Genomic DNA, 24,535 nt, shown 5'->3' on the forward strand with positions numbered 1-24,535 from the left:
AAATAATGACCAATAATAATAGGGATTTGATGCATGAGATGGGAAAATGTGTTTTTCTGGAAGTTAAATATGTCATTAATGTTGTGGGGTGTTCAGAAAAGTAATACATTTTGGTAAAAGTGTAAGTCCAAATTGTACCGGTTTCATGGAATGACTCATATATACATATATATATATATATATATATATATATATATATATATATATATTTTTATATATATGGTATTTAGCTGCTACTTAATTACTTTCAGTCTACTTAATTCTCAGAAATATACTTAAAATTACACTTAAAGGTGCAATATGTAAGAATTTTGCAGTAAAATATCCAAAAACCACTAGGCCAGTTTTATATATTTTGTTCACTTGAGTACTTACAATATCCCAAATGTTTTCAACTATTTGTAAATCTATTTGAAACTATTTGAAAATTGCAGTTTTTAATCAACGCTCCGGGACGTGTGAGGAGTCACCTGTCAATTGCGTCATACCCTCGGTTACCTTGGTAACCCGCGTTACCCTCGGTTTCCGCTTTTATTTTGTAGAAACCATGGAAACACCAAAGACGCTTTAATGTTTACATGTTTTAATAGACAAGAGAACAACTGTTTTGATATATTTATAGACAGAAAACGAATTATTGTTATATAGCTCAACACGTTTAGTCTTACTGTTTAAAATAAATCAAATTTTCTTACATTTTTTTTGTGATTATTAAATACTCGCAAAAAAATAGTACATATTAAATACTTTTATTTACACGCTGTCTTATAAACGTACATGTTTTGGCATCCAATACAGTAGATTTGTTTGAAAATATTGATTTATAAAGAAAACAGATATGTTTATGTGAATTTTTGTGTAGTCCACTGGTAGTGAACATAGGAAAAGTACGGTTATAGGTATATTTTAAGTATATTACAAATTAATTAATACATAAATAGGAACACAGTAGTATACATAATAAAGTGCAAAAGTATAAAACTACTAAACTAGTAGTTTACTGAGAAGTGTACTTTCATAAACTAAAAATGTGCTACAAGTATTTAACTAGTAAACTATCAATATACCTATAAGTTCACTTGTATTATAGTTGCAGTACAAATGAAAAATGTTGCTAGATGTTTACTCAAAGTTTACACTTAAAGTATACTTTTATACACTAAAAAGTGGGCCAATTTAGTCCCAAGTAGTTTTGAAATAGTACACTTATAAGTATACTACTAGTGCACTGACATTCGAATACTTACTTCATAAAATATACTTGAACTTTACTTAAGTATACTTAATTTGAAGTATACTTATGTTTTGTAAGGGAATGCATCATTGGACTCATAGTGAACGCTTCTTCCACACGTAACAGTCAGTAAGGGACCTTATTAATCACTCTGTGAAATTAATAGTGGATTATTAGAGAGCAGAAAGCTCTGCTGACGTGAAGAACATCTGAAGATTATTCTCCTGAGGTCAGAAGATGGGATTAGAAATTCACACTTTACAGTCGTTTCCCCCTTAATCTAAGAAAATGAATGTTCTTCGCCCTGATTTATATGAGTTACCAAATGGAAAAAGTAATAAAAAAGGTCTGAAAACTTCAGCGTAATCCTATACGTGTGACACAAAATGGGAAGAAGGGGAGTTTTTCCACTTACTTGATCCTAAAGGTATTTGGACTCTGCTGTGTCATTTATGATGCAATTATTCACTTAGTTTCTTTACTTTCTAAATTCTTTTGACTCATTTACTTGATTTATGACCGTTCGGTTTATTTAATACCTTGACGTTTTAATTGCAGCTTCTGGAAATTGTTAGTGTAATCTCACTAGTTTATAGATTTGGTTTGTAGATTTACTTGTTAAAGGAATAATTCACCCAAAACTGGAAGTTTTTGTCATTTACTCACCCTCATGTTGTTTTCGGTTTCATTGAACACAAGATATTATGAAGAATTTGAGTGCTGTTTTTTTTTTTTTTTTTCCTGTAAAAATTGTAACAAGCCAAGGGTAAAATTTAAATATTCTGACTGTTTGAGTTTGGACTCTACTTTTATTAAAATTAACCATTGGATATCCATAGTATCATACATTTAGATCATGATAACCACAGGTAAAATCTTATGAAAAACAGTAGCCTAAAACATTTAGTATACATGCAAATGCACAAATAACAACAAACACATTCATTATATTCCATTACTCCTTTAATACATTAATAATATGATACAATTCATTATCAATATCCTACATTTCTGCCACAATACCATGGTGCAATTAGTCTTACTACAGTAAATCCATGGTAAATGTTGTGATTTGTAGATTGAAACTCATGTTTGTCAATGCCGTTTATATCGAATATCGTTTTATCGCCCAGCCCTGACTATTGACAGTAAATTATGGCATAATTTTCATATTTGGGTGACTTATTCCTTATAAGTGTGTTTGTGTGTGTTCAGCAGAGGGTGCCGAGCGGCTGGCGGCCATGCGCTCTGATTCTCTGGTGCCCGGGACGCACACGCCGCCGATCCGCAGACGGAGCAAACTGGCCAGTCTAGGACGACTCTTCAAGCCGTGGAAATGGAGAAAGAAAAAGAGCGACAAGTTCAAACAGACGTCTGCAGGTTCGTCACATGGACAACACAACTGTGTGTAGATACACACACACACACACACACACACACTGTTTTCAGTTATACACTAGCGGTCAAAAGTTTGGAATAATTACAATGTTTTTAATGTTGTTGAAAGATGACACTTATGCTCATTAAAAATACATTTTGCAGCTTTTTGTGGAAACTGATACATTTTATTTTTCAGGATTTTTTTCAGGAAAGTTCTAAAGAACAGCATAGAATCTTTTGTAACATTATAAATGTCTTTACTGTCACTTTTGATCAATTTAATGCGTCCTTGCTGAATTAAAGTATCAATTTCTTTATTTTTCTTTCTTTCTTGTTTTAAAAATCATATTTACCTCAAATTTTTGAATGGCATGCATCACGGTTTCCACAAAATCTGACTGTTTTCAACATCAGAAATGATTCTTGTGCAGCAAATCAGCATATTAGAATGATTTCTGAAGAATCATGTGACACTGAAGAAAAAAAAGCTAAAAAATTCAGTATTGATCACAAGAAATAAATTACATTTTACAATATATTGACATAGAAAACTGCTATTCTAAATTGTAATAATATTTCACTGTTTTTACTGTATTTTTGATCAAATAAATGCAGTTTTGTTGAGCAGAAGAGACTTAAACAACCTCAAAAGTGGTTTTGTGAATGCTTTGCAGTGCTGGAGAGGAAGATGTCGACCCGTCAGAGCAGAGAAGAGCTCATCAAGAGAGGCGTGCTGAAGGAAGTGTATGAAAAAGGTACACGCCTACATTATACAAACTCATAATCAATGTTATTGACTTGATTCAGAGATTTTGGTCTTTATCCGTTCAAGCAGAATGTGTTTTACTGGAACTAAGTGAGAGTGAAACGTCTTTCTCTCTGTCAGTAGAGGAGGTCAGCGGTGACATGTGTGTGAGTGACCTGGACAGACAGACGGTCATCAGTCCAGTATCAGAGACTGTAGACACCAGCGTCACAGTGGCAGGTGAGTTACACTACACATCTTCACCAGCTGAAGTCCACTTGTAATGTTCTTGCACCAAATACAGGCATACTTTGCTCTTTGGGGATAATTTTTTTAAAGGTGCCCAAGAATGGTTTTTCACAAGATGTAATATCAGTCTAATGCTGTGTTCACACCAAACGCGAATAGAGCGTCTGGTGCGAATGATTTCAATGTTAAGTCAATGTAAACACGCGTTAACGCGAGGTCTGGAGGTCTCGCGGCGCGAATGAGGCGTTTAGCGCGGAAGATGCGAATTCGCCTCATTCGCGCGAATGACACGAATTGAGCGTTTCGCACGATATGCGCGTTACGCCCGAATGGTGCTTTTTGTGCATTTACGCGTTTGACGCGAATTCGCGCCTGACGCCCGAGTTGAAAAAATTTAACTTTGGCGTAAATTTGCGCCACGTTAACCAATCAGGAGCATGCTTGCTGTTGTGGCGGCAGGCCCGCCTGGAGTCACTCATTCAAAATGGAGATATTATCAGTGAGCAGTCACCCAGAGATTTATGACACAAGTTCATACTTCTATAGAGACAGGAATAAAAAGGACCTCGCAACCATCTTGGACCAAGGACCATCTTGCAAACAGACAACTGCCTAGCACTTGCCCCTGCCACAAGAATCGGATTTCGCCTCGGACGCGCGTCAATTTAGCTTCAAAAGCTTGTTTTTTACGCGCGTCTATTTCGCTCTAGACGCGCGAATGCATTCAAAATGTTCAAGCGGCAAACTAGACGCGAATTTGACGCTCTATTTGCGTTTGGTGTGAACGCAGCATAAGGTGTCTCCTGAATGTGTCTGTGAAGTTTCAGCTCAAAATACCCCATACATTCTTTTTTATTAATTTTTTTAACTGCCTATTTTGGGGCATCATTAACAATACACTGATTTTGGCAGCGCGCCGCCCCTTTAATTCGCCTGCTCCCTGCCACACGAGCTCTCGACTATATTACAGTGTATTTACAAAGTTCACACAGCTGATATAACCCTCAAATGGATCTTTACAAGATGTTCATCATGCATGCTGTATGCATGTTTCGAATTATGTGAGTAAAGTATTTATTTTGATGTTAAGACTTGATTCTGTATGAGTTTGAGGCTGTGCTCTGTGGCTAACGGCTAATGCTACACTGTTGGAGATTTATAAAGAATGAAGTTGTGTTTATGAATTATACAGACTGCAAGTGTTTAATAATGAAAATAGCGACGGCTCTCGTCTCCGTGAATACAGTAAGAAACGATGGTAACTTTAACCACATTTAACAGTACATTAGCAACATGCTAACGAAACATTTAGAAAGACAATTCACAAATATCACTAAAAATATCATGATATCATGGATCATATGTCAGTTATTATCGCTCCATCTGCCATTTTTCACTGTTGTTCTTGCTTGCTTACCTAGTCTGATGATTCAGCTGTGCACAGATCCAGACATTAATACTGACTGCCCTTGTCTAATGCCTTGAACATGAGCTGGCATATGCAAATATTGGGGTCATACATATTAATGATCCTGACTGTTACGTAACAGTCGGTGTTATGTTGAGATCCGTGTGTTTTCCGGAAGTCTTTTAAACAAATGAGATTTATATAAGAAGGAGGAAACAATGGAGTTTGAGACTCACTGTATGTCATTTCCTTGTACTGAACTCTTGTTATTCAACTATGCTAAGATAAATTCAATTTTTTAATCTAGGGCACCTTTAACCCTCTTCATAAGGCAATTCCTGGTACCGTACCTGTATTTCACACTGATGTGCATCAAGAATGCTTAATGTGTGTTTATATGCAAATTAGGGTGGTTATATGTTAATGAGATGCTGATTAGTGTCAAACCTGATGTTTTTGCTGGATAGTTTCAATAAATGTTGCCAGGAAATATATCACGGTTTCCACAAAAATTACTGTTTTCAACATTGATAATAATCATAAATGTTTCTTGAGCAGCAAATCATCATATTAGAATGATTTCTGAAGGATCATGTGACTCTGAAGACTGGAGTAATGATGCTGAAAATTCAGCTTTGATCACAGGAATAAATTAGGCTTTTCACAAAGAAAACAGCTATTTAAAGTTGTAATAATATTACAGTTTTTACTGTATTTTTGATTAAACATATGCACTCTTGGTGAGCATAAAGGCCCGTTCACACCAAGAACGATAACTATAACATTTTAGCGTTCGCACCAGCGCACAATATTATAATATTAAATATTATAAGCACGCGCTGCAGTTTTGTTGTCTGTCACTTTAAATGCTCGAGCTCTGAAAGCAGGATGGATTCTGATTGGCTGAGAATGTTTTATCCTTCATCAGCTGGAAAAAAAATAGTTCTGATTCCAACGATATCGTTTCTCTGTGCCATTATCGTTATAGTTGTGTTGTGTGCTATTCTTGTATATTTTCTTGATATATCTTTATCATTATCATTATAGTTATCATCCTTGCTGTGAATGGCCCTTAAGAGATGTAATACATTTATATACATATATATTAGGGCTGTCGGAAAAACTAAAATTTTGGCATTCTATCTCATCTAGTGTCGTTCTCAGAGGTCCAGTCGTCTGGAGAAACTGTGGCGTGTCTCTCAGATCTCGTCCCAAAGCCATCTCAAGCCCCGCCCTCTGTGAAGCCTGTGCCGTTGCCTGGCGACAGCACTGACATCACTCACGTGAGGCCGTCGTCACTGAAACAGCCTCCTGCCTTACCGCCGAAGCCATACAGCAGAATTCCCAACCATCTTACAGGTGACGCCGCTGTACCGCTCGTCTTTCGCTCATGAAACCATCGTGGAAACCATAACTCTGTCTCTTCTTCTCTTCAGAGACGCTTGCCAGACTGTCACCGCCTCTCCCTCCAAAGAAAGTGATGATATGTGAGCCAGCGCCCTCGTTTTCCCTCAAATGCCTGCCATCCCAGGGCACGCACACGCACACACATGCGCTCGCACACGCTCACTCGCAGCAGTTCGCCACCCTGCCGCTGTCGCTCCACCCGCCCAGCCGCATCATAGAGGAGCTCAACAAAACACTCGCGCTCACCATGCAGAGGCTCGAGAGGTGAGGACACACACTCTTACACACACACACACACATTTACTAGCTATCTATCTTCACACAATTACATAATGTGACATTAAAGCTGTGTTAATACTTAAAATAAAACTTTCAGTATTTTGCTTTTTTACCATCTGAACTTTACATCCCTGAAATACACACCTGTCGTGTGCATACGTGCATCTCACTGCGTGTGTGTGTGTGTGTTTAGTTCTGTACTGCAGGCGGTGCCATCTGTCCTGATGGAGACGGAAGAGGAGAAGGAGAACAGAGATTCAATGCACCAAACTCCCGCCAACACACACACGCTCATCACACACACCTTCAGCTCGCATGAGGAAGAGGACGAGGAAGAAGAGGATGATGACGACTCACTGTTTACAAGTATGAGATCTGGCAGGAAATACAGCATGTGATGTGTGTGTTTATATGAACTAAATTTTATTGTTTGTGTGTGTGTGTGTTTATGTGAACTAAATCTGTGTGTGTGTGCATGCACAGGTACACTGGCTTTAAGGATCTTACGGAAAGATTCGCTGGCGATAAAACTGAGCAATCGCCCGTCGAAGAGGGAACTGGAAGATAAAAACATCCTACCCATGATGAGCGACCAGGAGCGACTGGAGTCCAGACAGCAGATCGGCACCAAACTGACCCGGTGAGGAAAAAACACACGTACAGCGACAAAACAACAAACTGAAACTGAAATAAAAATAAATAAAAATGATATAGACATATTTTTTAAAAAAACACAACAAAATTACTAAAACTTTAATAAAAATTTAAATGAAAACAGAAAATATAAAATAAATTAAATAAAAATTAATAAAATCTTTATAGACATTTAAAAAAAGAGTATAAAAATGTTAAAAACACGACAAAATTACTAAAAATAATGAAAATTAAAATGAAAATGGAAAATATAAAATTTATAAAATCTACATAGATATTTAAAAATATAAAAAATGTCAAAATCAAAAAAATTTCTAAAACTAACGAAAATTAAAATGAAAACAGAAAAAAAATTAATAAAATCTACATAGATATTTAAATATATATATATATATATAAATATCTAAAACACACAACAAATTTACTAAAACTAACGAAAATTTTAATTAAAATGAAAAATATAAAATAAAAAAATTAAATTAAATAAAAATTAATAAAATCTTTATAGACATTTAAAAAAAAAAGTATAAAAATGTTAAAACACGACAAAATTACTAAAACTAATGAAAATTAAAATGAAAACATAAAATATAAATTTTATAAAATCTACATAGATATTTAAATATATAAAAAATGTCAAAATCAACAAAATTTCTAAAACTAACGAAAATTAAAATGAAAAATATAAAATTAAAAAAATTAAATGAAATAAAAAGTAATAAAATCTACATAGACATTTAAAAAAGTATAAAAATGTCAAAAACGAGATGCTTAAAGTGCTTGAATTTGAGTTTTTGAAAGTTAAAACACTTAAAAACAGCCATATTTATGACAAGTGATTGTATTAATGAAAGACAATACATATGAAATTAGTGTTTTATTTTTTCGATAAAACACAAATACGATCTTTTCACGCAAAATGACTGCTGCAGCCCGTCAGATGAAGATATAGAGCCATCTTGAATGGCTATGATCGTGATATTGCTTATAGATTTCCAAATACAGTATATGATACAGCTTTCATTTTTCTTATATTAATGAGGAAAAAATCTGTTCGAATGAGGACAGCGATATCTGTGTCATAGTATCCTTTCAATGATTAAGGAGATTCAGATTCAGCTTCATCCCGGAGCTGCTTTGCATGTCAGGTGTTGTTCAAAGTTAAAATAATTTCCTTGTTTACAACGTTCCAGAATGAATAAAAATGCATTGTGTTTTGAGTCAGAAACTGCTTTATTGTCAGTTTGTGCAGTTGATTTTTTGTTCTTTTTTTAATAAATAAAGCTTTTTTTCAATGTGTGTCCAGTCGTCTCAGCCAGAGACCATCCGCAGAGGAGCTGGAGCAGAGAAACATCCTCAAACGTAAGTGGTTCAGGCATCATGATCGGAGTCACTGAGCTTCACATTGGCTTCTGTTTCAGCGTTTGATCTCTTTCTCTCGTTCAGCTCGCAACGAGCAGGAGGAGCTGGAGGAGAAGCGGGAACTGAAGAAAAGACTCTCGAGGAAGGTGAGAGGATGAGATTTCCCTAAATCCAGAGGTTTTTGGCTGTTTCTATAGCAACGAGCTATTCTAGGTCGCGGCACAGATTAGATTAGAGTTATGCAACATCTTTAGGTGTTTTTTTCTGTGCTTTCATTTCATTTCCTCTGTGCTTTGTGTGTTCAGCTGAGTCAGAGACCCACCGTAGAGGAGCTCAGAGAGGCCAAAATTCTCATCCGCTTCAGCGATTACGTGGAAGTGGCCGAAGCTCAGGATTACGACCGTCGAGCGGACAAACCCTGGACGAGACTCACCGCTGCCGATAAGGTTCAGCAGCTTCAACTCACGCGATGGTTTAACATTGAAAATTCCAGTGTTTTACAGTTAAAAAAAGAGTTTTGTGTATAGCACAGCATGTCTGATTCTGGATTTGTCCCTCACAGGCTGCCATACGCAAAGAACTCAATGAGTTCAAAAGCACAGAGATGGAGGTGCACGAGTCGAGTCGACATCTAACCAGGTGAACACACACACACACATATACACACACACACACACACACATACACACACACACACACATGCACACCTGACATGGATCTCCTACAAATCAAGCCCTCATTAATTAGTAAATAATGAATAGCTGATGATAACTTATAATAATAATAATAATAATAATAATAATATAATAAAACAGGCATTTTTAACACTTCAAGAGTACAGTAACTTTATTTTATTTTTATTCTTTTTTTTGTCCATTTCCAGCCCTCTTATGTTTTTGCAAAATGCACATTTTAAAAACAAAGATACAGAAATAAGCTTCTATTATTTTAATTACTGTATTTATAGTAAACAGTTTTTGAACTTTCTAATAATCACCTTGTATTTTCTTGAGCACAAGACTTAACTGAAGACATAAAAGCCCACATATATTGAAATATGTACACTAAAGCTGTACACTAAACATTAAAGTTTTTTTATTCATCAAGGATGCATTAAATTGTTCAAAAGTGACAATTAAATACATATATATTGTTCTATATAAAATTCTATGTCACATAAATGCTGTTCTTTTGAACTTTCTATTCATCAAAGAATCCTGAAAAATAAAATGTGTCACAGTTTCCACACAAATATGACTGTTTTCAACATTGATAATAAGCATAAATGTTTCTTGAGCAGCAAATCATCATATCAGAATGATTTCTGAAGGATCATGTGACACTGAAGACTGGAGTAATGATGCTGAAAATTCAGATTTGATCACAGGAATAAATTACACTTTACTATATATTCAAATAGAAAACAGCTGATTTACATTGGAAAAATATTTCACATTTTTTACTGTATTTTTGATCAAATAAATGCAGCTTTGGTGAGCAGAAGAGACTTCTTTCAAAATATAAAAAAATCTTACCAACCCCAATCAATGTTTTTTTTTTAAATCATACAGAAAAAATTAGCCTCATACATATAATGTTTGGAAATACTAGGTTACTACTTATAAGAGCAATGCTGGATAAATTGAGAATCACAATTTTTTTTTGTTTGTTTGTTTAAAAAAGATCACAATTCTGAACAGACAACAAAACAAAAAATAACGCTATTTACTAGAGGCTCTGAAAAAATGTTGATTGCTGCAGTCTGTTTAAAAAATATTTAATTAATTTGAATCGGTTTGAGTGAATGATTCAATGACTCACTCATAAAGACTTCACTTGTTTCATTACTGGATGAATCAGTGTTTTTGAACAAATCTCTTGAGTGAATGATTCAATGACTCGCTCATAAAGACTTCACTTGTTTCATTATTGAATGAATCTGTGTTTTTGAACAAATCTCTTGAGTGAATGATTCAATGGCTCGCTCATAAAGACTTCATTTGTATCATTACTGGATGAATCAGTGTTTTTGAACAAATCTCTTGAGTGAATGATTCAATGACTCGCTCATAAAGACTTCACTTGTTTCATTACTGGATGAATCAGCGTTTTTGAACAAATCTCTTGAGTGAATGATTCAATGACTCGATCAAAGACTTCACTCGTTTCATTATTGAATGAATCTGTGTTTTTGAACAAATCTCTTGAGTGAATGATTCAATGGCTCGCTCATAAAGACTTCATTTGTATCATTACTGGATGAATCAGTGTTTTTGAACAAATCTCTTGAGTGAATGATTCAATGACCCGCTCATAAAGACTTCACTTGTTTCATTATTGAATGAATCTGTGTTTTTGAACAAATCTCTTGAGTGAATGATTCAATGACCCGCTCATAAAGACTTCACTTGTTTCATTATTGAATGAATCTGTGTTTTTGAACAAATCTCTTGAGTGAATGATTCAATGACCCGCTCATAAAGACTTCACTTGTTTCATTACTGGATGAATCTGTGTTTTTGAACAAATCTCTTGAATGAATGATTCAATGACTCGCTCATAAAGACTTCATTTGTATCATTACTGGATGAATCTGTGTTTTTGAACAAATCTCTTGAGTGAATGATTCAATGACTCGCTCATAAAGACTTCATTTGTATCATTACTGGATGAATCTGTGTTTTTGAACAAATCTCTTGAGTGAATGATTCAATGACTCGATCAAAGACTTCACTCGTTTCATTACTGAATGAATCAGTGTTTTTGAACAAATCTCTTGAGTGAATGATTCAATGACTCGCTCATAAACACTTTACTTGTTTCATTACTGAATGAATCAGTGTTTTTGAACAAATCTCTTGAGTGAATGATTCAATGACTCACTCAAAGACTTCACTTGCTTCATTACTGAATGAATCAGCGTTTTTGAACAAATCTCTTGAGTGAATGATTCAATGACTCACTCATAAAGACTTCACTTGTTTCATTACTGGATGAATCAGCGTTTTTGAACAAATCTCTTGAATGAATGATTCAATGACTCACTCATAAACACCACTTGTTTCATTACTGAATGAATCAGTGTTTTTGAACAAATCTCTTGAATGAATGATTCAATGACTCACTCATAAACACTTGTTTCATTACTGAATGAATCAGTGTTTTTGAACAAATCTCTTGAGTGAATGATTCAATGACAAATACATTTTTTAACAGTCACTTGTCGCCACCTACTGGTGTAACAATGTAATTGATACAATCTTTATTCGAAGCATCAAGTTACTTTCAGAAGGTGATTTACTCTATTTTAAACTCTACCGTAGACATCAGTGTTTATATCTGAACTATAAACTTTTATCTCAGTACTTCTGTGATCATCTGAATTACTGTAACGCAGAACTAATGATACTGTGTGATTGAAAGACTGTTTGTGAAGCTGTTTCATGACAGAGGCTCTCTCTGGATCAGAACACAGATCTGAATGATCGCTGTGACATGTTAAAGCTTTAATAGACAGAGAGCTGAATCGCTGTCATTTAGGAATAAGATCACATGGATGATCGGTCTTTTTACGATTAATCGTGCAGCTCCATTACTTAATATGAATAAAGCTTAACTCTTGGCACTCAAATAAAAATGATCAAAGTAAAGCATTGATTGCATTATGGGATGGTTTTCCATGTTGTTTCTGAACCGGTCTTATGTTCTCCGCAGGTTTCATCGGCCATAGTGACACACTTCAGTCAATCAGTGAACTCTCTCTTTTGGAGCCGTTAATACTTTAATGGGACACTGAACAGACTGCTGCACATTTCGATCAGGAATCACATGGAGGAACGACCCGCCGCTCGGAGCAACAGATCCTGAGCGGATCCTCCGGGACTCTCGCCACATGTCCACCGTTCAGATGGATTTTGAGTCCCGTCGATGTGCCGGTGGATACGAACCAGCTGATGTGCGGATATTTGTGTATATTTTGACAAGATATTACGTGCTCTTGAATTACGCCATGAATTTTTCTCTTTTTTTTCTTCTTTCTTTTTCCAGGCGATGGTTTTTAATGCAGCAGATAATGTAGTTGATTTTCTACTTGTAACTGAGAAATTATTCCACAGTCCTTTTAGGTTATAAAAACATTTAAAACACAAGGGAAATGACTTTTCTAATGCATTATCACACACAAAATATAACCGTCTTTTAGTCCACACTTTTCATTTTAAACATTTTTGCATCTGTCAGATGCTTTTATTATCAGTTCATGCATTTCCTGGGAATCAAACCCATTACTAACGCTGTTAATGCTACAGAAATTCACAAAAAACATCTTTATAGAGGACCTATTATGCCCCTTTTACGGAGTCTTGTTTTCAGGCTCTGAATGTTCATTATTATTCCCATATTCTCCATTGTTGCAGCTCCTCTCTTCCCAGTCTGTCAGTAACGCACTGTTTAGTTCCTATCTCTATGAAGCCCCGCCTTCTGAAAAGCACAATGTGCTCTGATTGGTCGGCTGGAGCAGTGTGTTGTGATTGGTGTTTGGGAAGTGTCCCGCCCCTTACCATAACCGACAGTTTCAACACACTACTAACTAACTCAACCAGGCCCCGCCCCTTTATTATGCGCATTAATTATTTAAATAAGGAATATTGTGACGCGTTTGTCTCAAGGCTACACTTTTCATGCTCAAACATCAACATTAAACACTAAAGACAGTTGAACATGGACATAAGCATAATAGGTCCTCTTTAACCAATAGCAAAAAAGCAAACTTTTGTCACGCCCACACTACTGACCAATCACAGCGGAGGCGATCTCGACAGGCTCACGCTGCGGTTGAGCAACAGGACAGAGCAATAATGTGACTGTCAGACTGTATATTCATGCTCTTTCTCAAAATGCGCTCAAAGGTGCTCGGCGGTCATGTGATTGAGTGTAGAGCGCGCCCTTTAAACTCCGCCCACTTTACAGGGCGTCGTGTTGCCAAAATAAAAACCAAAACATTCAAGAAACTTAAAATAATCAGTGTTACATTTTTTTTTTTTTTTTAGTATTTTAGTCACAGTGTTCACAAAAACTGTAACAGTAACACTTTACAATAAGGTTTCATTAGTTAATTAGTGTTATACATTTTTAAAATTAAAAGTTGTATTTGTAAACGGTCAATGCATTGTGAACTAACATGAACAAAAGTATTTTTATTAACTATGACTTGAAAGATTAATAAATATATTGCTCACAAAATATGAGACCTTATTGTAAATGTTACTATTGTACCATTTTTATGTTAATATATTATTTATAAATATTTTTAACTGACTTTGATACTGAACACATTGACAGGGCATTGGGCATTAAATGAAAAAAATCAACCAAAAAAAAAATAATACATATATTTCTGTCTTTATTCACACTCATTTATTCCGAAACCTCCGTTATTTTGTTCTGTGGATCATATAAAGGGAATTTCTGACAATTTTAAGCACTTTTCCATGAAAAAAGATCAAACAGGCTTGGAATAATCGGCTCATTTTGTGGACGATCTGCTTCTTTGAGTGATCACACGCCCTCTGGTGTCGCAGAAGTCTTCATGTTCTGAATGAAGGATGTGTTTTCTGTTTACAGTCTGTTAGTGTTTCTCTCTTCCGCTGCTGCTATTAGCTCAGAGACCGCAGGAAGAGAGCGGACGGGCATGTCGTGTAACGTACTGTCACTCCTGAATGATGTATGCAGATTCTGATGTAAAGGAACCTAATAAATGACAAACTACACACACATCTGTGAGCTTGAGTTCCTGTCACGCGCATCTTTGAGTCTGTCACAGTCTCGCCCTCTCACACAGAGTGCATGGGCGTCCCGCAGTGTTTGTGCCACAGATCGATGGCTTTAGTGACGATGGCGTCTGTGTTTTCCTGTGGCATCTGTAGAAAGAGGGTGAGATCCTTACAGATGTGCAGAAGAGCTTTAGCTCGTTTATGTAGGTGCAGATGAACATCAGAGAAAAGGTCAATTACAGAAAAAAGATTCTGGGTTCAATATAAGTTCTGTCAACATCATTTGTGGTATGATAATATAATTATGAAAATAAAATAATTTCTTGTTACTCAATTAAAAAAAAAAAAAAAAGTATAATATAATAGTAGTAAAAAAAATTATAAAATAGTTACCTGTATTAGACATGCAGTGCATATACTTATATAGTTAATTTTAGTTTTAGTAAATTTGTTTTGTCATGTTTACAATATTTTATTTTAAAAACTGAATATTCTAAAAAAAAAAAAAAACTTTTTTATTTCAGTATTTTTTGTTAATTTTAGTTAAAAGTTTTAGCAATTTTTTTGTGTTTGGTCATGTTTAGAATATTTTAAAATACTTAAATACTGTAGAACATCATAGAAAATCTAAAAAATTATACTTTTAAGTACTTTTTTTTGTTAATTTTAGTTTAGGTTTTAGTAATTTTGTTGTGTTATTGTCATGTTTAGAATATTTTAAATAGTCAAAAAAATTAGAAAATCTAAAACGTTAAACGTTTTTATTTTAGTGTTTTTGTTCCTTTTAGTAATTTTGTGTTTTTGTCATGTTTAGAATATTTTAAAATATTTAAATATTCTAAAAAGTTAGAAAATCTAAAAAAAATGATACATTTTTATTTCAGTATTTTGTTATCGTCATGTTTAAAATATAAAAAAACCCTGAATATTCTAAAAATATATAAAATCTAAAAAAGTAAATTTTTATTACAGTATTTTTTGTTTTAGTTGAAAGTTTTAGCAAATTTGTTGTTTTTGTCACGTTTAGAAATATAAAAAAAATGAATATTAAAAAAAATTGATTTTTTATTTTATTCCTGTATTTTTAAATTTTAGTTAAAAAAAATGTAATTTTCTTTTTTTTGTCATATTTAGAATATTTTAAAATGTTTAATTTTTTTTTTTTCAAAAATCGAAAAAAAAAATATTTCAGTATTTTTTTGTTAATTTTAGTTTTAGTAATTATCTTAATCTTAATTTAGTTGTATTTTTGTCATGTTTAGAATACTTTAAATAGTCTAAATAATTAGAAAAAAAATATGTATTTCAGTATTTTTGTTAATTTTAGTAATTCTGTGTGTTTTGTCAAGTTTAGAATATTTTTTAAAAAATTAAATATTCTAAAAAACAGAAAATCTAAATAAAAATAGAACAAAATTTTTTTTTAAAGTTATTTTAGATGAGTAATGTTGCTGTAGCTCAAATTTTTTTAATAATTCAATTCAGCTAACTGGAAGTTTATTTTTATTTCAAGTAACACGTTTCAGTTTTAGTTAACTATAATAACTGTGCAGTCTATGGAGAACTGGAGGATTTAAAAGAAGAAATAATTTAAAAAAATGATGCTCTGTGAATTAACACATATTGAACCCAGAACATTTCTTTAAAATAATCCACTTTTGCACAAAATAAGTAACTGAGTAAATTATGTCATTGTGCTCACATGAGACAGGAAGTTGTAAACTGCTTCCGGGTGACTCATTCCCATCAGCATGATCTTATAGCTGAGCAGAATCTCCACGGCAACAAACACCAGAATCTTACAGGAGCCGCTGATCACTTTATCCCACACCCTGCCGGCCAATCACACAACAGCACAGTCAATCCATCAGCCAATCACAACAAACCAAAAACTGTGTTCTGAATACTGTAGAATATCTGAAGCAGCACAACTGTTTTCAACATTGATAATAATCATCAAATCATCATATTAGAATGATTTCTGAAGGATCATGTGACACTGAAGACTGGAGTAATGATGCTGAAAATTCAGCTTTGATCACAGGAATAAATTACACTTTACTATATATTCACATAGAAAACAGCTGATTTAAATAGTAAAAATATTTCACAATTTTACTGTATTTTTGATCAAATAAATGCTGCTTTGGTGAGCAGAAGAGTCTTGGATGCTCTTCTCTGAATTAAACATGCAACATAATGAGGTCATGTGACAGTATTTCACCCTGACAGGAGTAAGTGATGTGTGTGTGGTTTGACCTCTGCAGGCTGGACTCTGGTAAACATCCCGCAAAACAGCGTCTGAACCAGAGACGGTACGGCAGCGAGTCCAGAGCGCCACACGCCTTCAGATGAGTCAGAAGAACGCCATCCTCCTGAGACAGGAAGTGCTCCAAACTCTTCGGCTGCGGGAGAGACAAGCTGAATTTATGACATCTGAATAAAAGAGCTGCTGCAGCAGACTGAGGGACTTCATATGTAAATAGTTAAATAGTAAATCGTGTGCAGGTTTTAACAAATCGAGGGAACGAAATAGTAAATCATGCGCACGTTTTAGCAAATCGAGGGAACGAAATAGTAAATCATGCGCACGTTTTAGTAAATCGAGGGAACGAAATAGTGAATCGTGCGCACGTTTTAGTAAATCGAGGGAACGAAATAGTGAATCGTGTGCACGTTTTAGCAAATCGAGGGAACGAAATAGTAAATCATGCGCACGTTTTAGCAAATCGAGGGAACGAAATAGTGAATCGTGTGCACGTTTTAGCAAATCGAGGGAACGAAATAGTAAATCATGCGCACGTTTTAGCAAATCGAGGGAACGAAATAGTGAATCGTGTGCACGTTTTAGCAAATCGAGGGAAGGAAATAGTAAATCATGCGCACGTTTTAGCAAATCGAGGGAACGAAATAGTGAATCGTGTGCACGTTTTAGCAAATCGAGGGAACGAAATAGTAAATCATGCGCACGTTTTAGCAAATCGAGGGAACGAAATAGTGAATCGTGTGCACGTTTTAGCAAATCGAGGGAACGAAATAGTAAATCATGCGCACGTTTTAGCAAATCGAGGGAACGAAATAGTGAATCGTGTGCACGTTTTAGCAAATCGAGGGAACGAAATAGTAAATCATGCGCACGTTTTAGCAAATCGAGGGAACGAAATAGTGAATCATGCGCACGTTTTAGCAAATCGAGGGAACGAAATAGTAAATCATGCGCACGTTTTAGCAAATCGAGGGAACGAAATAGTAAATCATGCGCACGTTTTAGCAAATCGAGGGAACGAAATAGTAAATCATGCGCACGTTTTAGCAAATCGAGGGAACGAAATAGTAAATCATGCGCACGTTTTAGCAAATCGAGGGAACGAAATAGTGAATCATGCGCACGTTTTAGCAAATCGAGGGAACGAAATAGTAAATCATGCGCACGTTTTAGCAAATCGAGGGAACGAAATAGTGAATCGTGTGCACGTTTTAGCAAATCGAGGGAACGAAATAGTAAATCATGCGCACGTTTTAGCAAATCGAGGGAACGAAATAGTAAATCATGCGCACGTTTTAGCAAATCGAGGGAACGAAATAGTAAATCATGCGCACGTTTTAGCAAATCGAGGGAACGAAATAGTAAATCATGCGCACGTTTTAGCAAATCGAGGGAACGAAATAGTGAATCGTGCGCACGTTTTAGCAAATCGAGGGAACGAAATTGTAAATTGTGCGCACGTTTTAGCAAATCGAGGGAACGAAATAGTAAATCATGCGCACGTTTTAGCAAATCGAGGGAACGAAATAGTAAATCATGCGCACGTTTTAGCAAATCGAGGGAACGAAATAGTAAATCGTGCGCACGTTTTAGCAAATCGAGGGAACGAAATAGTGAATCGTGCGCACGTTTTAGTAAATCGAGGGAACGAAATTGTAAATTGTGCGCACGTTTTAGCAAATCGAGGGAACGAAATAGTAAATCATGCGCACGTTTTAGCAAATCGAGGGAACGAAATAGTGAATCGTGCGCACGTTTTAGTAAATCGAGGGAACGAAATAGTAAATCATGCGCACGTTTTAGTAAATCGAGGGAACGAAATAGTGAATCGTGCGCACGTTTTAGTAAATCGAGGGAACGAAATAGTAAATCATGCGCACGTTTTAGCAAATCGAGGGAACGAAATAGTAAATCATGCGCACGTTTTAGCAAATCGAGGGAACGAAATAGTAAATCGTTCGCACGTTTTAGCAAATTGAGGGAACAAATTAGTAAATCTTGCGCACGTTTTTAGCAAATCGAGGGAACGAAATAGTAAATCGTGCGAACGTTTTAACAAATCGAGGGAACGAAATAGTGAATTGTGCGAACGTTTTAACAAATCGAGGGAACAAAATAGTAAATAGTGCGCACGTTTTAGCAAATCGAGGGAACGAAATAGTAAATCGTGCGCACGTTTTAACAAATCGAGGGAACGAAATAGTAAATCGTGCGCACGTTTTAGCAAATCGAGGGAACGAAATAGTAAATCATGCGCACGTTTTAGCAAATCGAGGGAACGAAATAGTAAATCATGCGCACGTTTTAGCAAATCGAGGGAACGAAATAGTAAATCATGCGCACGTTTTAGCAAATCGAGGGAACGAAATAGTAAATCATGCGCACGTTTTAGCAAATCGAGGGAACGAAATAGTAAATCATGCGCACGTTTTAGCAAATCGAGGGAACGAAATAGTAAATCATGCGCACGTTTTAACAAATCGAGGGAACGAAATAGTAAATCATGTGCACGTTTTAGCAAATCGAGGGAACGAAATAGTAAATCATGCGCACGTTTTAGCAAATCGAGGGAACGAAATAGTAAATCATGCGCACGTTTTAGCAAATCGAGGGAACGAAATAGTAAATCATGCGCACGTTTTAGCAAATCGAGGGAACGAAATAGTAAATCATGCGCACGTTTTAGCAAATCGAGGGAACGAAATAGTAAATCATGCGCACGTTTTAGTAAATCGAGGGAACGAAATAGTAAATCATGCGCACGTTTTAGCAAATCGAGGGAACGAAATAGTAAATCATGCGCACGTTTTAGCAAATCGAGGGAACGAAATAGTAAATCATGCGCACGTTTTAGCAAATCGAGGGAACGAAATAGTAAATCATGTGCACGTTTTAGCAAATCGAGGGAACGAAATAGTAAATCATGCGCACGTTTTAGCAAATCGAGGGAACGAAATAGTAAATCGTACACACATTTTAGCAAATCGAGGGAACGAAATAGTAAATCATGAGCACTTTTTTAGCAAATCGAGGGAGCGAAATAGTAAATCATGAGCACGTTTTTAGCAAATCGAGGGAACGAAATAGTAAATCATGAGCACGTTTTTAGCAAATCGAGGGAACGAAATAGTGAATCGTGCAAACTTTTTAGCAAATCGAGGGAACGAAATAGTAAATTGTGTACAGGCCTCCGTAAAAAATTAATAATTGTAGTTATTTATTAGCATAAATAAATAAATATATATGTGATATACGTTAGGTGAACTGTTCCTTTAACAGGTCAACATGTACCAGGTGAGGAATGGAGTCTCCAAACTTGTGCTGGAACTGGTTAACGAAACATCTGACCAGCCAATAGCAGTCCACCGGGTCATCCACGATCTCCTCCATTGCCCGGGCAATAGCCAGAAAGATCATATCCTCATCATCCTGGAGGAAAACCATCACAAACCTGAGACATGAGAACACAGTGGATTACCCACAATCCCACAGAAGCATTCTCACTGGCGGTCTGAGCTCGCTCCTGCGGGGAAGCTGCTGGTTCTCCAGCTGGTACATGCGGAGGTAAAGCTCCGTCGGCGGAGTGGACGCATGGACGAACCGCATGGCCGTCAGAGCGTCACTGATGTCCTCAAACTGCTGGATACGACACCGAGACACCAGGGCGTGAGAATCGCTGTGGGGCGGCAGGATACCTGCGGAGACATCAGGACACAACCGTCATTGAGCATGGCGGCCCAGAGACAGCATGAGGAGACGTCTGCGAATGAAAGTTCATGTTCTCACCCAGTAAGACCTTCCACACGTGTATCCGGTACATGGAGGGCAGTGGGAACCTCTGACTGAACGTGCTCAGCTTCTCCACATCTGAAAACATCACAGATCATCTTTGATTTCAGACAACAGCCATTTATTCTCTCAAGAGAGAGAAACAGAGCATTTAAAACTTCACCGTTAGACATGAACCAAAGCAAAGATGAAAGAATAAATACTACTGCACATAATAATAATAAATATTATTATTATTATTATTATTATTATGTTATAAGTAATTATTATTTACTATTGTGGTAAAAAGAAACAAGTAAAAATCAATTTAGCATGATTAGAATCAAATCATAAAAATAATACAATAATGATAATAATTGTTAGTTATATAATAACGAAATAGTAAATCGTGTGCACCTTTTAGCAAATTGAGGGAACAAAATAGTAAATCGTGCGCACGTTTTAACAAATCGAAGGAACGAAATAGTAAATCGTGCGCACGTTTTAACAAATCGAAGGAACGAAATAGTAAATCGTGCGCACGTTTTAACAAATCGAAGGAACGAAATAGTGAATCGTGTGCACGTTTTAACAAATCGAGGGAACGAAAAAGTGAATCGTGTGCACGTTTTAACAAATCGAAGGAACGGAATAGTGAATCGTGTGCACGTTTTAACAAATCAAAGGAACGAAATAGTGAATCGTGTGCACGTTTTAACAAATCGAGGGAACGAAATAGTGAATCGTGCACTCGTTTTAGCAAATCGAAGGAACGAAATAGTAAATCGTGTGCACGTTTTAACAAATCGAAGGAACGAAATAGTAAATTGTGTGCACGTTTTAACAAATCGAGGGAACGAAATAGTGAATCGTGCACTCGTTTTAGCAAATCGAAGGAACAAAATAGTAAATCGTGCGCACGTTTTAACAAATCGAGGGAACGAAATAGTGAATCGTGCACTCGTTTTAGCAAATCGAAGGAACGAAATAGTAAATCGTGCGCACGTTTTAACAAATCGAAGGAACAAAATAGTAAATCGTGTGCACATTTTAACAAATCGAGGGAACGAAATTGTGAATCGTGCACTCGTTTTTGCAAATCGAAGGAACGAAATAGTAAATCGTGCGCACGTTTTAACAAATCGAAGGAACGAAATAGTAAATCGTGTGCACGTTTTAACAAATCGAGGGAACGAAATAGTGAATCGTGCACTCGTTTTAGCAAATCGAAGGAACGAAATAGTAAATCGTGCGCACGTTTTAGCAAATCGAAGGAACGAAATAGTAAATCGTGCACTCGTTTTAGCAAATCGAAGGAACGAAATAGTGAATCGTGCACTCGTTTTAGCAAATCGAAGGAACGAAATAGTAAATCGTGCACTCGTTTTAGCAAATCGAAGGAATGAAATAGTAAATCGTGCGCACGTTTGAACAAATCGAGGGAACGAAATAGTAAATCATGCGCACGTTTTAGCAAATCGAAGGAACGAAATAGTAAATCGTGCGCACGTTTTAACAAATTGAAGGAACGGAATAGTAAATCGTGCGCATGATTTAGCAAATCGAGGGAACGAAATAGTAAATCGTGTGAAAGTTTTAGCAAATCGAGGGAACGAAATACTAATAATAATCATGCAAAATGGATTTTTACTTGTTTCTTTAATTACTTATAAAATAATAATAATAATAATAATATTTATTATTAAACATCTAAATCAAAATAAAAATCATAAGAATTATTATTATTACATGCTAACTGTTATTATTGTTTAGTGTAAACAAACACAAATAAATCTTTTCACACAGTCAGTAGAAGGCTCTATGATGAATCTCACCCAGTGGATTGTCCTTCAGCACAATCTCCAGAGATTTCTTCTCCTCCACTCCTCTGAATCCCACCTTCTCATAATACGCCGAGCGGAAGTTTCTCTGAGGATCATCAGCCATGATCACTGACGAGAAGCTGGAACAGAACAACAACATCATGAAGACACTTTACTAGGACTGGGTAAAAAATATTGATTTCTCGATTTTAATCGATTCTCATTTTTAGGAACCGATATTGATCCTTAAATCCCAAGAATCGATTAGTCTAGTCAGTTGATGAATGAGCAGAATATGTAGCGCCTCCCGTCCAATAATCGCAATAATCTTTGTGCTTTGTTACTTTTGATATGAAGCAAAGTCTCAGATTTCAAATGACGTCCATCTTATCATGACATTCAAAAAATAAGTACCGTTTTGGCGCTGTTTAATGTGGCGTGACAGATCTCTTTAGCGCCTCAGTTAAAGAGAAGCATGTGATCATCCTCTCCTCCGCTTTAATACCAGTTACAGCGCGAAATAAACATGAACATGAAGGTATGTTAAAATATACAGTACAACTTACTGAAATCCGTATCATGTCTCGTGTAATCGCTCAATCAGTGCTTCAACCTCGGAAAGACGCCAATAAAACAGCGTCACGTAACGTCACATTTACCTCAGAAAAACATTTTCAGTGACCATAAACTCATTAGTCAGCTAGAAAAATGAACTCTAGAAAGCAACATTCTGATAAATATAGCTATGCACCGTTACATATTCATTATAATTTTTAATGTTCTTCAATATTTAATGCATGTTTGAATATGACAGCCGTGATTTAAATATTTATAGTAGAATATTAATCACAATTTGTACTAAGACTGTGGTATTAGATCAGATATTGTCATGGTACAGAATGACCATATACCATGGTATTTTCATGGTACCCAAAAAGAAGTACATTTTCTTTCCTTTGAAGAATACCATGGCTCATGTCCAAAACAATATAGTAATACTATAGTATTTTTGTTAGTGTATAACTGCTACAATAAATATAAAGAAGAATAACATTTCCATAAAATACAAGGTACACCAGTTTATTAACTACAGTAAAACCATAACAAATTGATGTAAGACATATCTGCTATGTTCCTTAAAGACAAACAATGCGTTAAATGTTTAAAAATCATAGTTTATTCACCTTCTGAGCGCAGAAGTCACCAGGCCTCAGTCACAGCCGCGGGTTTTCCTCAGCGGAGAGACGAGAAATGACTTCCAATCAATCGTCCGACTGCAACTCACATTTAAACGCCAGGTTTAGGGTTTTCATCTTCAGATCTTCAGTGGTCTACCTGTAAATGCGGTTATCTGCAGCTTTGTGCCCTCGGAAGTGATTCATGTCCTCGTGTTGTTGTACTTCCGCGTGTGTCCAGCAGGAGGCGCCGTTTTGGCCTGCGATTCGGCAACGAGTCCGCCATATTGGACCGGGCAAGACTGCTCTATAAACAAAAAGCACACTTTGGCATATAGTTTTATTGTTATATGACAGTGATTACAATTGTTGTTACTGTTTTTTTTCTTTTTTCTTTTTTCTTTTTTTTTCTTTCAAGCATTTAATACATTTATTTATTTTATTTAAAATAATAAACAAGAAGCACAATAACGTTGACATTTCTCAACCGATTTCAACGATGTTACGATCTGTGTGGAGTACGAAAAAGGATCTGTCTTGTCATAAGGGATTGTGAAAACTAACACTTAAAAGCATATATTGGGTTAATTTTTCATGGTTAATAATTGTGGAGACATCCCTATAATATTAATGTGCATGAAATATGCATTAAGTGGCTTTTTCTGTTTTCAACACCACCATTCTTAGCTTTTTCTCTTGCACCTCCAGGTCTTAAACTACTGAAAAACAAAAGGTTGCTTTAATAATTGATGATCATTGAAGAAAATGGGACAAAATTTACCATAACTGACAAGTCAAAAGAAGAATTACAAAAAATAAATGTAAGGGTTTTGCCATAATATTCACAGTGCATCATTCTACAGTGTTCAGTTTTGTATTGTCATTTGTGTTTGTGAATATTGTACCATTTTCTTTTGAAGTGTCTCAAACGTAAGGGAAATAAGAATTCCCATAAATATCCATCTGTGCTTTTTTGCTGATAATGTTTTCCCATGATTATTCATTAAAATCACA

At 35.6% G+C, this 24,535-nt stretch overlaps 2 protein-coding genes across 8 annotated transcripts in view; one reads left to right on the plus strand and one right to left on the minus strand.

Moving 5' to 3' along the window:
* phactr1 (phosphatase and actin regulator 1) overlaps positions 1–12,563 on the plus strand; it is a 26,256-nt gene extending 13,693 nt beyond the window's left edge. For 3 of the 6 annotated variants that reach the window (XM_067384505.1, XM_067384504.1, XM_067384507.1), the window contains exons 2-13: positions 2,453–2,614; positions 3,289–3,369; positions 3,501–3,599; positions 6,169–6,375; positions 6,453–6,687; positions 6,896–7,068; positions 7,186–7,342; positions 8,663–8,718; positions 8,803–8,864; positions 9,024–9,164; positions 9,281–9,357; positions 12,433–12,563. In XM_067384505.1, the coding sequence (XP_067240606.1) occupies positions 2,453–2,614; positions 3,289–3,369; positions 3,501–3,599; positions 6,169–6,375; positions 6,453–6,687; positions 6,896–7,068; positions 7,186–7,342; positions 8,663–8,718; positions 8,803–8,864; positions 9,024–9,164; positions 9,281–9,357; positions 12,433–12,448 (1,466 nt within the window). In that variant the 3' untranslated portion in view covers positions 12,449–12,563. Of the gene's footprint in view, positions 1–274; positions 1,662–2,449; positions 2,615–3,288; positions 3,370–3,500; positions 3,600–6,168; positions 6,376–6,452; positions 6,688–6,895; positions 7,069–7,185; positions 7,343–8,662; positions 8,719–8,802; positions 8,865–9,023; positions 9,165–9,280; positions 9,358–12,432 lie in introns of those variants that run through there. The other 3 variants (XM_067384506.1, XM_067384502.1, XM_067384503.1) reach the window with 3 other exon arrangements.
* Positions 12,489–23,727, minus strand: tbc1d7 (TBC1 domain family, member 7). 2 transcript variants are annotated; one of them, XM_067384513.1, is made up of 9 exons: positions 23,531–23,727; positions 22,913–22,959; positions 22,359–22,486; positions 20,542–20,622; positions 20,260–20,450; positions 20,047–20,184; positions 16,749–16,894; positions 16,192–16,321; positions 12,489–14,636 (listed from the first exon to the last, which is right to left on the minus strand). In XM_067384513.1, the coding sequence occupies exons 3-9, from the start codon at positions 22,468–22,470 to the stop codon at positions 14,550–14,552; spliced, it is 885 nt and encodes a 294-aa protein (XP_067240614.1). In that variant the 5' UTR covers positions 22,471–22,486; positions 22,913–22,959; positions 23,531–23,727; the 3' UTR covers positions 12,489–14,549. The 2 variants fall into 2 exon arrangements, with proteins under 2 accessions (XP_067240614.1, XP_067240613.1); XM_067384512.1 differs by lacking the exon at positions 22,913–22,959 and having other exon boundaries at positions 12,494–14,636.
* Positions 23,728–24,535: the final 808 nt, after the last annotated feature.

The sequence above is a fragment of the Chanodichthys erythropterus genome, chromosome 4, assembly GCF_024489055.1.
Source record: "Chanodichthys erythropterus isolate Z2021 chromosome 4, ASM2448905v1, whole genome shotgun sequence".
NCBI classification, from domain to species: domain Eukaryota; kingdom Metazoa; phylum Chordata; class Actinopteri; order Cypriniformes; family Xenocyprididae; genus Chanodichthys; species Chanodichthys erythropterus.

What these genes read in the sequence shown, in the direction of transcription:
- tbc1d7 (XM_067384513.1), bottom strand. Translation starts at nt 22,470, where the DNA reads ATGGCTGATGATCCTCAGAGAAACTTCCGCTCGGCGTATTATGAGAAG. An exon ending in GCTGAAGGACAATCCACTGG is followed by an intron (nt 20,623 to 22,358) that starts GTGAGATTCATC and finishes TGATGTTTTCAG; the next exon opens with ATGTGGAGAAGCTGAGCACG. An exon ending in GAGACTCCATTCCTCACCTG is followed by an intron (nt 16,895 to 20,046) that starts GTACATGTTGAC and finishes TCTCTCCCGCAG; the next exon opens with CCGAAGAGTTTGGAGCACTT.